Source organism: Carassius gibelio, chromosome A5 (genome assembly GCF_023724105.1).
Source record: "Carassius gibelio isolate Cgi1373 ecotype wild population from Czech Republic chromosome A5, carGib1.2-hapl.c, whole genome shotgun sequence".
In the NCBI taxonomy this organism is placed as follows: domain Eukaryota; kingdom Metazoa; phylum Chordata; class Actinopteri; order Cypriniformes; family Cyprinidae; genus Carassius; species Carassius gibelio.
The window spans coordinates 29,350,832-29,362,605 of NC_068375.1; the positions used below are offsets into that span (position 1 = coordinate 29,350,832).

The window sequence follows — 11,774 nt, forward strand, 5'->3', positions numbered from 1 at the left end:
CTTTCGGAATGAAGTTCAAGTTCAAGCTGGAAGTGATGTTTTTACTGATTTTCCTACCTTTTCTTCAGATGTGTTTTCTGGTTCTTTCTTCTCCTGAAAGGCCTCGAGCATCTCCTGGACCTTCCCCATCTCTGCCCTGGCCAAATACAGCTCCTGCAGTGCTGTTAAATAGACAGAGGCTTTCATCACTTATATTGACCTTTCATTGACATCTGTCATTTTAATCCTGTAAACAGCGCACAATATTATACAGCTCTTACTTGATGCCTGGTGGTTGTGAAGGAGGTCCAGTCGGGAGGAGAACAATTCCATCATCTTGTTCTGTAAATGTTTGCAATGATGCTAGTCTCTTAGTCTCTCTCTCTCTCTCTCTCTCTCTCTCTCTCTCTCTCTCTCTCTCTCTCTCTCTCTCTCTCTATATATATATATATATTTATTTATATATATGAATATAAACAACACACACAAACACACACACAAACTCAGTATATATATATATATATATATATATATATATATATATATATATATATATATATATATATATATATATATATATATATATATATATATATATATATATATATATATATATATATATATATATATATATATATATATATATATATATATATATATATATACACGTTTATGTGTGTTACCACAATCTGATACCTTTTCTTGATCCCAGGAGGCCAAGTCTTTTTGGTTCCTCTCCTTAAGTATTTTGTGTTCCCCCTTAAGTTTTTCATTTAGATCTTCTAGTGTCTGATCCAGGACAATAAAATATTACCCAGTAAAAATAGCCAGATGACAGCAATATGACAGAATAATAAAACTGCTATACTGTACACGTTACATCATGTGTTTCAGTTTATTCCTGAATTAATAATTACATCTACTATGTTCAAGCCAATGAGAATTTGGAAAATGCAGGAAGTAAAACCAAAATAATGATGCTTGTGACTCACCCTGAACTTCTCCTCCCAGTATGCATTTTTTCTGGTCACTTTTTCCTGGTAAATATCTAGAATTCGCTTCAGGGTGTTAAGCTTGTTTTGGTAATACGTTCTCATTTTGTGAGCCGTTTTCTCCTACACACACATAAATTAACCATAAAATCATCAAAATCACTTTATTATTTGTCTGACTGAATGATCAGTAAACAAGCTTATCACCTGATTATCCCGTGATGCAACAAGAAAGTTCTCCTCCAGTTCTTGAATCCTCTCCTGATGTCTGCTCTTCATTGCTATCATATCATCTGCTATCTGTTGGTAAGGTGACAGTCATATAGACCACTAAAATACATAGTGGCCATTTTATTTTTCAGGTTTTTACATGATCATCCCCGAGAACTGTTAAAACTTCTTATTAAAATAGTTAACCATTAAAGCATTTATTGAAGAGAAAAAATACTTAGCGAGTCCCTTTAAGCCACGATATAATTTTAAAGCCACTTTAGAGTGGCTTTTTAAGCTTCTTTAAAAATAGTTTTTGTGAAGAAGTTAATCATTGTGGCCACTTTAATACATTTAATTGTAATATCGAATAATGTCTAGTATAATTTTAAAGTACATTTATGGTTTTGTGTTGATGAAGAAGTACTTGAGCCTTACTAATGAAGATATATCAAAATCAAAATTTGGGAAACATTGTTGTAGTTGCCTGCATACTAAATTTCTTGAATGGGTACATTCTTTAATGCCAACTGCTCTGCATTGGGCAAACTAAACAAAAATGACACAAGGTGTGTACTGGAACCTGCTGAGATATGTCTTTTTAAGAACTAGTATGAATTCTAGGTTTTGAGTTGTTTCAGTAATGTGTGGTCATCAATGGGCCTTGAAGAACCAACATCACATGACATCAGATGGCCCCAGGACAACAGAGGGAGTGATGAACATGTGACTAGTGCAAGAAGCAAACCAAAACTCTTGGATAATATGTTCTTGAGCAAAACACACAGGCTTAGGTTAAATCGGATGGATATATCTATTCATAAACATTACAAAAAAACTATACACAAAATACCAGATTAGCCCAGGAAGGAATGACATCTACATACTTGTGTTATGCATAGCTTAGCAGAGTCGTATGGGATAAACATCTTGACATCCCCTGGAGCCTTATCTTCAGGATGTCTTACACTTGCACTCATAGAAGACATATTGGGTGCTGTGATTAAAATTGGATGGAAATAAATGAATTTTGATCGGAATTTAAGTATGTCGAATCTTCACTGGCGGGACCTACCTTGGCCACTGGGTTTTGGACCACGGTGACAGTCTGTGCCGATCCAGCGTTTGAACGTATTCCATTTGAGTCTACCTTTCCTCAGCCATGAGACCTCACATTTGGCTGCACCTTCGAATATTAACATGCAGTTACAGTGACACTTCACTCTTCAGGCTCTGATGAGGAGTCTGGAACTTATTTTACAAAGCACTTCCTCTACATGGGGGATAGATCAGTGACAGCCTTTTGTCTAGTATATTCCAGACAACAGAGTGCAGTAAATGTACAGTAACAGGGTTAATTAGCTAGACTGGTAATTGAGTCATTTATGTTATATAGTAAGATAAACAAACACATATCCAGTAAAACAATACCATTCAAATCTTAAAATTTGTAAAATCTTTTGTTTATACATTTTTATCATTAATTTTACATTTTATTATTATTATTATTATTATTATTTCAATTTTACAGTTTACATATACATTATATATAGATACACACACACACACACACACACACACACACACACAACATTTTAGTTTTTAATTATAATAAATTATTTAATAATTATTGTATTTATTTAAAACTAAATTAACAGTTTAATGTGTTTAAATAAATAAGCAATTAAGTGAGGGGCTGAACACAAAGTAATTACTGTATGCACTTTATTAAATGAACATCATAATATTTCCACAATAGCACTGAATAAACCTTTTAAATTATTTAAACATGTCTGTACATGCCAAAACACATCTGTATTTATACCTTCAGTTTGTCCACCCAAAAATTAAAATTCTGTCATGTTATTCCAAACATGTAAAAAAAAAATTTTTTTTTTACTTGTCTGTGGAGCAAAAAGGGAATTTTTTAAAGAATATTGGTAACCAAGCATTAAGCTGCATCGAAGATTTGGAGTAAATGATGACAGAATTTTCTTTGACTTTAAGTACTTAAACATAGATTATTTTCACTTTTTTAATGAAGTTTCTTCTTGTAACATTTTCAGTGGCATAAACATCATGTTGAAACGCTTGTTCCAGATGTGCTTGCTTAAAAGAAAAAAAAAAAGAAACATTTAAATATTTTATTTTTTCTTTTGGTTTATGTCAAGATGGTTTATCTGCCTTTTTAATTTCTTTAAATTAAGTTTACAGAATTTGGTAAAAAGTTTAATTAGATCAAGTTACTGTAGCTACATAATATTAAAGGGGGGGGGGGGTGAAATGCTATTTCATGCATACTGAGTTTTTTACACTATTAAAGAGTTGGATTCCCATGCTAAACATGGACAAAGTTTCAAAAATTAAGTTGTACGTTTGAAGGAGTATTTTTGTTCCAAAAAAACCTCTTCCGGTTTGTCACAAGTTTCGGAAAGTTTTTTTCGAGTATGGCTCTGTGTGACGTTAGATGGAGCGGAATTTCCTTATATGGCTCCCATATAGCAGAGCAGAGAGAGGCTGAGCACAGCCTGATCAGAGCGAGAGCGTCGCGAAAAGTCACAAAAGAAGTGTGTTTTTGGTTGCCAGGGCAAGACAACCCTGCACAGATTACCAAAAGAGAAACAGCATTAAGGGACCAGTGGATGGAGTTTATTTTTACAGAGCATCAACGGAGTTGTGCAAGTGTTTTTGTTTGTTCCCTGCATTTCGGATTGCACATCGTTTATTTCTTAAGGATAATGCAGTCCCAACGGAAAAGGGTCACGATTGTGTGTTGGAACCACATGCGGTGAGTAAAACTGCTTCAAATATCTCTGTGTTGTTAACTTAGCTATCAGCGGGTAAGCACATCAAGTAAACAACATGCGATGTTGCCATCAAACTGCACTTTCCACATGTACAGCTTTAAAAAATAAATAAATAAAGTGGAACTTAGTCATTTTCCAAAACCGCTAAGCAAATATATACAGTTTCAGTACATACCACATAGCATACCGCCTTTGCTGATGCTGCTCTTGTTAAATTTCAGCCTCTGGATCTGTGTCACAGCTTCCACATGCTCTCAACTCAAAAGCCTACTGGCGCTCGTGATTCTTTAGCTCCGCCCACACGTCACGCCTCTAGCCGTTCGTGTTTTCCGGGAAAAATCGGTACAGACTATCTTTCTCTTATAAATATAATAAAAATAAAGACTTTTTGGAGTTATGAAGGATGCAGTACTACTCTATAGGTACTCAAGATTAACAGGATATTGAGTGAAAACGAGCATTTCACCCCCCCTTTAAGATTCATGAGTCATTTAGATTAATTAGGTGTTAGTTTAAATGCTAAACCAATATTAGACAATACTGAGAGTCAAGGCTATAGATTCTGGGAGGTGACAGGAACATTCAACCCACCTCTATCTCTATCCTGGTCTAGGCGAGTATTATGGATGTTACATGGTCTACGCCACTGAACCTGTTCTCTTAGATCAGGAATACTGCCTGGCAGTTCCTCTGATGACACAATGGGATGGGAAAGTACAGCTCGGGTGGAGACCACTGGATCATCCTGATATTGAGAGAGGTCAGTGCTCTCCCAGGCACCTAGAGATATTGAAAGAAAACACTGTGTTAGCCTGATATAAGAAAATTAGATGCTCTTAGTCAGTGTGGTTTTGGAAATTAATCCTCTCATGAAAATAAATTTAATAACATTTTACATTCACCCCATTAACAGGGTCAACAGAACATTGATAAACACTACTGAGAACTTGGGAAATATGCATGTGTGTACACAAACACACACACACACACACACGTATATATATATATATATATATATATATATATATATATATATATATATATATACACACACTAGAGTCTGATGACACAAAACTCAAGATGAACGGAAGGAGTAGGCACATGTGTGATTGTGATATATACTTACGTTGTTTTGTTGCTGGGGCAACAGTATGGTTACGCAACTTCCTGCCCATAAAGTTCAAAGACATGGACACATTTTCTGCTCCAGAATTGGCATACATGATGCCAGAGTGTTCGTATCTCTGTTTTGAATGGAAATTGTACAAAGTACACATGTCACAATGATACATTGAAACACTGTTTGCAGGTTACACTCAGACGTGGCTGTACAGGACACCTGCAGGATTCCTTCACACTCTCAAACATGCAAACTGAGCAATGCTGTTCAATAAGGTATATGCAACTTAAATGATAGCTTTTCCACAACAAATTTTAGGAATTGTCTCAATGTTCCCAGAAATTATTGATTAGAAAAGCAAACTCATCCCCCAGTGTATTTGATATTAAAAAGTGTAAACCTATTGTGTAAAAGCATTTTGCTACCACTTGTTAACCAGGATTAAGCAGTAAGGGTGTGAACACTTTTTCTATGTAAACAAAAGCTACCTCTGCCTATAACAGACAGAAGAACTTACATTGAGTAAATCTTGTTGAATCAGACATTTAAACATTAGGATAATCAGTGAAATCATCACTAATCACTTACAAATCAGATTAGAGAAATATGGAATTAGTAAATCAGAGGGGTTACCTGGATTCAAAATGACACTTGACTGTGGTTATTTGTAGGAAGACCTTGACGCCAAACACAGTGGAGAAAAACTGGAAAGATGCTTGTTTTTGTGAGGAACCAAACTCTCAACGCTTGTTAAATATTAACCTCAGTGGATGAGGTTTCAGGTGGCATTAGTTTGCTTGAAAGGCCGACACAAGCTGCAGACTGTCATCAGGTTTCCAATGTGTGAGATAGAGATTGTAACTAGATCTAGACAGGTCTATCTCTTTAGTACAGTGCTGATGGAAAACCTACATTGTGGTCATCCGTCAGGTTTGTGAATTACTGTCTTTCCTTAATAATGTATTACTTTTTTTCATGAATTGAGAACCATTTGATCAGACATCATCTTCTCATGACCTGCCTGGTATCTGTCTTCATGCACCTGCATTGTTAAAAAAAAAAAAAATACAATTATACAGTCTATGAAAGTAAACAATGCAGATGTAATAGAAATGAAAGCTGTCAAATGTGTTACACCTGTTGAAATAAACCTAGGTGATCTCGCTGACTGGTGCAAATCTTTAAAATCATACTTTAATACATATGGAGATCACATTGAGCAACTAGTAAATCAATAATACTCAGTTCCACTAACGAATTTTAGGCAGAAATGTCTGAAAGTAAGAAATTCCATTTATTAGATGCATGTACAAGTCAAATAAAGAAGAAGGGTAGTTTAGACTAGGTTTACATGATCAAGAATTGGTGTTAGGAAATACTGGAAAAAAAGTAAAGGGCAGAGAACATGACAAGATCTGTTTGGGCAGTGTCAGGTCAGTCTTGTTCCTAAATGCATGTCTCAACAGGTCTGCATTCAAAAAACAGCAATGACTGGCTGTATCTTTCTGAAACAGTCAATCTTTTGTTTAAGGAATGTGAATTGATAGGTATGTTTTCTCTTCGTTGCCATCTTTTGGTTGGTGTGTATAGAAGAATGACGTAGAACTGGAACTTCGGAAGCAGTGCTTGTCTCTGTTTGTTCTTCAAGGACCTTCTCTAACGAGTTCTTCAGTCTGATACAGTACATGATCATGATGTGCTATCATATTTACTGAACCATGGTGAAAAAAAATTGCTCAACAATGCTGGTAAATGAATGCCATAAAAAGCTTCACATAAATTACTTGTAAAAGTTGCGTAAACTGCCTACATCTTGCATGCTTGATTGTGTGTAGGCAGATAATTCACATTGCATACTTTTGGCAACAGCATTTCTACTTTTTCTCCTCCTGAGAACAAATACATTCATGGCTGAAGGCTGTGTAACGTGGAGGCCCAAACCAGAAATTAAAATGTAAATTAATAACTAAGTAGATGTATAATAATAGTAGTAAAATAAATAAATAAATAACTTGAAAAACCAAATCCATTAAACTTTCATTAAAAAATATTGTTCCTGTATTAATTTCTAAACTTAATTTTTCACTTTAATTATATTCTTTTTAACTCTATTTTGTATTGTTTCGCATTGCTTTGGGATAAAGCTGTCTGTGATTATTATTTTTTTTAATCACCAGATGACTTTAGATGCATGCATGCCCCACAGAAAATTGTAATTCTGGTTTTACACAATTAAATTAGTGAAGTTAAATGACACAATTTACACTAATGTTTTTTTTTGCACTATTTTTATCCAGCCTGCTCTATAATGAATTTGTGGAAACTCTGCACCCAATGTCAGGTTTAAGTGTTGCATGAGGCAAGACAACTGTCTCTGGGTAAGACAATGGCTGTCTGTGGTTTACTATTCATGCATGGCTGCCATGTCAATCTAGGCCCACGCCTCCTGAGTTCCCTGAATTATGATACATTTCAAATGAGTTGGACTATGTGATAATACACTACCTAAATAACAATACTTGTTTCATATTTCAGCTACCCATAGTGCGTACAGGTTGTGAATTCTGTACAGTATAACTTAATGATGTAATATTTTTGCAATTATTCTAATGAGCCACGATTAATTTATCGCCTTAAAGCATGGTCATGTGATCTCACTTGAATATGTCTCCTCCCATGAGGCGAAATAAATCAGTTTTTATTACGCAACAGACGTCAGTGTTCTTGATTTAAAACCCATTTTTAAAATAAATTACTGGATGCAACTTTAAGAGAGAGAAGGATCGAGCGAGCTAGCGATAGAGATAGATATGCAGGATATTATTTATTTATTTATTTTTAACCAGACATATATATGCAGCCCATTAATTATTATTATTTTTTTAACCATCGAAGCGGGTGCCATATACGGAAAGAAGAAAGCAGGCTGGTCGAGTTGACGCCCAGCTCTAACGCAACAGTTATGCTGATGTTGCTAGGTGGGGTTCTCTGAGCATAAATAGAGCTGAAGACTTTCCTCTTGCTCGTTTGCTGTGCATTCGGTGTTGGTAAGTGGGGAAACTGGGATTTTCTTTACTTCTTACACGTTGTGTAACTTCCGATAGTGCTTTCAGGATTTTTATTTTATTTTATATAAGCTATACATATTTATGATAGCGTTGTTTTGGTTTACCATAACCATAAAATGCAAATGAGAATAAAAAATGAGGGGAAAAAAGTTGCTAATGAAAGTTTTGCAACAAAGTTGTGCAATAGTGTCGCTTACTTTTCACACTTCGAGCTGAATTCCACATCCTGGTTTTGTGAATTCTGTTGTTTTCAGTATTTGTGATTGACGCATGACAGACTTTAATGATCTGTTCTGTTGCTGAATCATGTGCGTCCTGTAAAATTCATTAAAACTGCTAGGAAACGTAGATCATTAATTTTTTATACAGGATTCTGCTTTTTGATAAACTGTATGTTATTTTAACATTCCGACATGTATTGTAGGTTTAGCTGTTGACTTCCAGGTGCCAAAATGTCCTTCATTAATGCTTTTCTGGAGCAGCTTTCCTATCAAGGCATTCAAGACAACACCGCACAAGAAATCAGCGTAAGTTTCTTCAACTTTCTGGAGAATCTGAACCCACTAGACTGAGTCAGCGATAGGAATGTACTCCACTCCCCATTCTAGCCATTTTCCTTTTGTTTAAGGGCAAGATCATTGATATTTCTGTGTTTCTTTCCTAAAATGCGCATCTTGAACTATTATTATTATTAACCTACTTCGACTGGTCTGCTGTAAATCAGTTTGTAATTTTATGTCGGCTATTTTTAAAGGATTTGAATAAGTGTCTCTCATGCCTTTAGGGGGGACAGGGCACAGTGAAGCCCTTTGCTCAGTTTAATGCAGCTGCGGATGCAACTGTCTTGGACAAGGCTATTAAGACCAAAGGTTGGTACATGAATCTTGGATGAATTAATAAAATACTTTCTCATCTTTGCATTCTGCATCTGTTTGCTCTGTTGACAAAAGTTTTTATTCTCAGGTGTGGATGAGCTCACAATCATTGAAACGCTGGTCCGCAGGAGCAATGCCCAGCGCCAGCAAATCAAGGCCGCTTACCAGCAAGCAATTGGCAAGGTATCACATTCACTGGACCTGAAATCAACACATTTATGCTGTTTGGATCCTCCCTCACCTAAACCACTTATTTTACTCTGCGCAGCCTCTGGATGTAAACTTGAAAGCTGCTCTTAAAGGTGAGCTGGAAGAAGTGGTTCTGGCCCTGTTGATGACCCCAGCTCAGTATGATGCCTTTCTTCTCAAAGGTGCCATGAAGGTAACATTATTTTCAGACTGTGGATAGAGAAACTTCATGTTTTTACTCCACATCTGGTGGAGATTTTAATGGACAACCACTAGGCCTGCATGTCTTCTTAAACACAAGATTTGACATGGGCTGTATAATTTAAAGAGTCCATTTCTCTTCAGGGTTTGGGCACAGATGAAGAAACCCTCATCGAGATTTTGGCCTCTAGGACTAATCAAGAGATCCGAGAGATCAAACAGGTTTACAAACAAGGTAACATTACTGCTAGTTTTCATCCAGTTATCCTTTAAAATATGCTTATGGCATGAGTGTTAATCCTGCTCCTGTTGGGCCAATTGTCTGCAAAGTTTAGCCCCAACACACCTGCCTGAAAGTTTCTAGTAATCCTGAAGATCTTGCTTGGCTGGTTTAGGTGTGTATATTTAGGTGTGGATCTGAACTCCACAGGACAGTGGCCCTTCAAGAGACACTTGTGATTTATGGTATGTGAATTCAGTATATACTGTTTGAAAATTGTTTGTGACTTCTATTTATAGAATATAAGAAGGATCTAGAGGCGGAAATCAAGTCTGAGACAAGTGGAGACTTCAGGAATGCCCTGCTTGCTCTCTGCAAGGTTGGCTTTGCTCCTATAGTTTTTCTTGATTCTGTCTGTCCCATTACTGCATGGTTTGGATGTCTAACACATCTGATTCTGCTACTTACTAGGATAGTGATTTATGACTTGAATTGGCACAAAGTGCCTTTGCTTGTTGTTAAACTTTTTATTTGTATTCACAGGCTTCCAGAAGTGAAGACCGGTCTGTGCAAGAGGAGTTGGCTGACAAAGATGCCAGGGTAATTAAACTTGTATTGTGTATAAGTGGTTGGTCATTGTATCTACTTTTCGTTTGACTTCTGATTCTGCCTGTAGGCCTTGTACGAAGCAGGAGAGAAAAGAAAAGGCACAGACTGTGGCGTGTTCATTGACATCCTCACTTCACGGAATGCTTGTCACCTGAGGAGAGGTATGGTTGACTTCCTCCACCTTCCTTTTTTTAAATTCCACCTTTTGTTATGATGATGATTATGATGATAATGATAATGACATTTTTTATTTTATATTTAGTGTTTCAGCTGTACTCCAAGTACAGTAAAGTGGATGTCGCAAAAGCCATTGATCTGGAGTTGAAGGGTGATATTGAGCAGTGCTTGATTGCTGTTGGTGAGACGCTTAAACCTTCATATCTGTTCCGAGCATTACATGCTGCATTTTAAAATGGAATCGCATGCAGGTATTTCACTGAAAACTTGCTGCAGATCCTCTTAGATGTACCATGCCTTTTTAAGATTTAAATTACTTTCTTAAAATAGCATTCTTGTCATACTGTAATGTTTCTTTTTACTGTATGCAATATGACAATGTTATTTTAAGCTCTGAAACAGAAGATGGCTTTTGCATGACATTTCCAAAATAAATATTTTCATCTTTTCTTATCACTGTGACTTATCTTTTCAACAGTGAAATGTGCTGGAAACAAGTCTGCTTTCTTTGCTGAAAAACTAAATCAGGCAATGAAGGCAAGTGTAACTGGCAATCTAATTGCTCCATTTTAAATTTAAAACAACATGACAACCGTTTTAAATATATCTATGTTTTAAATATGAATTAAAAACTAAAAGAACCACTAAGTGTGACATTGTGTTTTCACAGGGCTCTGGTTATAAAGGCAAGATCTTGACCAGAATAATGGTGGGCCGCTCTGAGATTGACTTGGCCAAAATCAAGCAAGAGTACCAGAATAAATTTGGCAAGAGCCTCTACCAGGACATCCAGGTAAATCTCAGTTAGCAAATTTTAAATCTCATCATCATTATACTCTTCAAAACATAAACAAATTAATGTGTTGTACTGTATAGATTCTGTTGTTGAAGATTGTGTTTTGTTTGTTTTAGGATGACACCAAAGGAGACTATGAGACGATCCTGCTAGCCTTGTGTGGGAATTAATTGGATTCAATGAATGTATACAAACGAAGACCCACCAGCTGTATGAATCATACAACCCATATAAACAACTGTAGTATAATGAAAAGCATTTTTGATAAATAAAAACTTGACTAAATTTATGTGCCTATTTAAATTCATGCAAAGCTTCTACAGTGGTGTCGTATGGGGGGGGAGGGGTAGTCATGTTGGCTTGCATTGTTCACTGGGCTCTAATTTATAAACCAACTCAAGTTTTTAAGGTTGATCCAAAAAGTTCTGCAAAGTGTGGCAATCCGTAGAAGCCCAACTGGTCCTCAAAAATCTGTTTATCATTTCATGTCTTTGTCATAAAAACATAGATGTGAACATGTGTTTTTAAGTG

General features: G+C 36.0%; 1 protein-coding gene across 1 annotated transcript; it reads left to right on the forward strand.

Moving 5' to 3' along the window:
• Window positions 1–7,839: 7,839 nt before the first annotated feature.
• On the forward strand, window positions 7,840–11,528 carry LOC128010742 (annexin A1-like). The gene is made up of 13 exons (XM_052593037.1): window positions 7,840–8,155; window positions 8,601–8,703; window positions 8,961–9,045; window positions 9,140–9,234; window positions 9,320–9,433; window positions 9,586–9,676; window positions 9,961–10,040; window positions 10,205–10,261; window positions 10,338–10,431; window positions 10,533–10,628; window positions 10,926–10,984; window positions 11,118–11,240; window positions 11,360–11,528. Exons 2-13 carry the CDS (start codon window positions 8,629–8,631, stop codon window positions 11,411–11,413), a joined length of 1,023 nt encoding a protein of 340 aa, XP_052448997.1. The 5' UTR covers window positions 7,840–8,155; window positions 8,601–8,628; the 3' UTR covers window positions 11,414–11,528.
• The last annotated feature ends 246 nt before the right edge of the window (window positions 11,529–11,774 follow it).

What these genes read in the sequence shown, in the direction of transcription:
- LOC128010742 (XM_052593037.1), top strand. Translation starts at nt 8,629, where the DNA reads ATGTCCTTCATTAATGCTTTTCTGGAGCAGCTTTCCTATCAAGGCATT. An exon ending in ACCAGCAAGCAATTGGCAAG is followed by an intron (nt 9,235 to 9,319) that starts GTATCACATTCA and finishes TACTCTGCGCAG; the next exon opens with CCTCTGGATGTAAACTTGAA. An exon ending in CCCTGCTTGCTCTCTGCAAG is followed by an intron (nt 10,041 to 10,204) that starts GTTGGCTTTGCT and finishes TTGTATTCACAG; the next exon opens with GCTTCCAGAAGTGAAGACCG.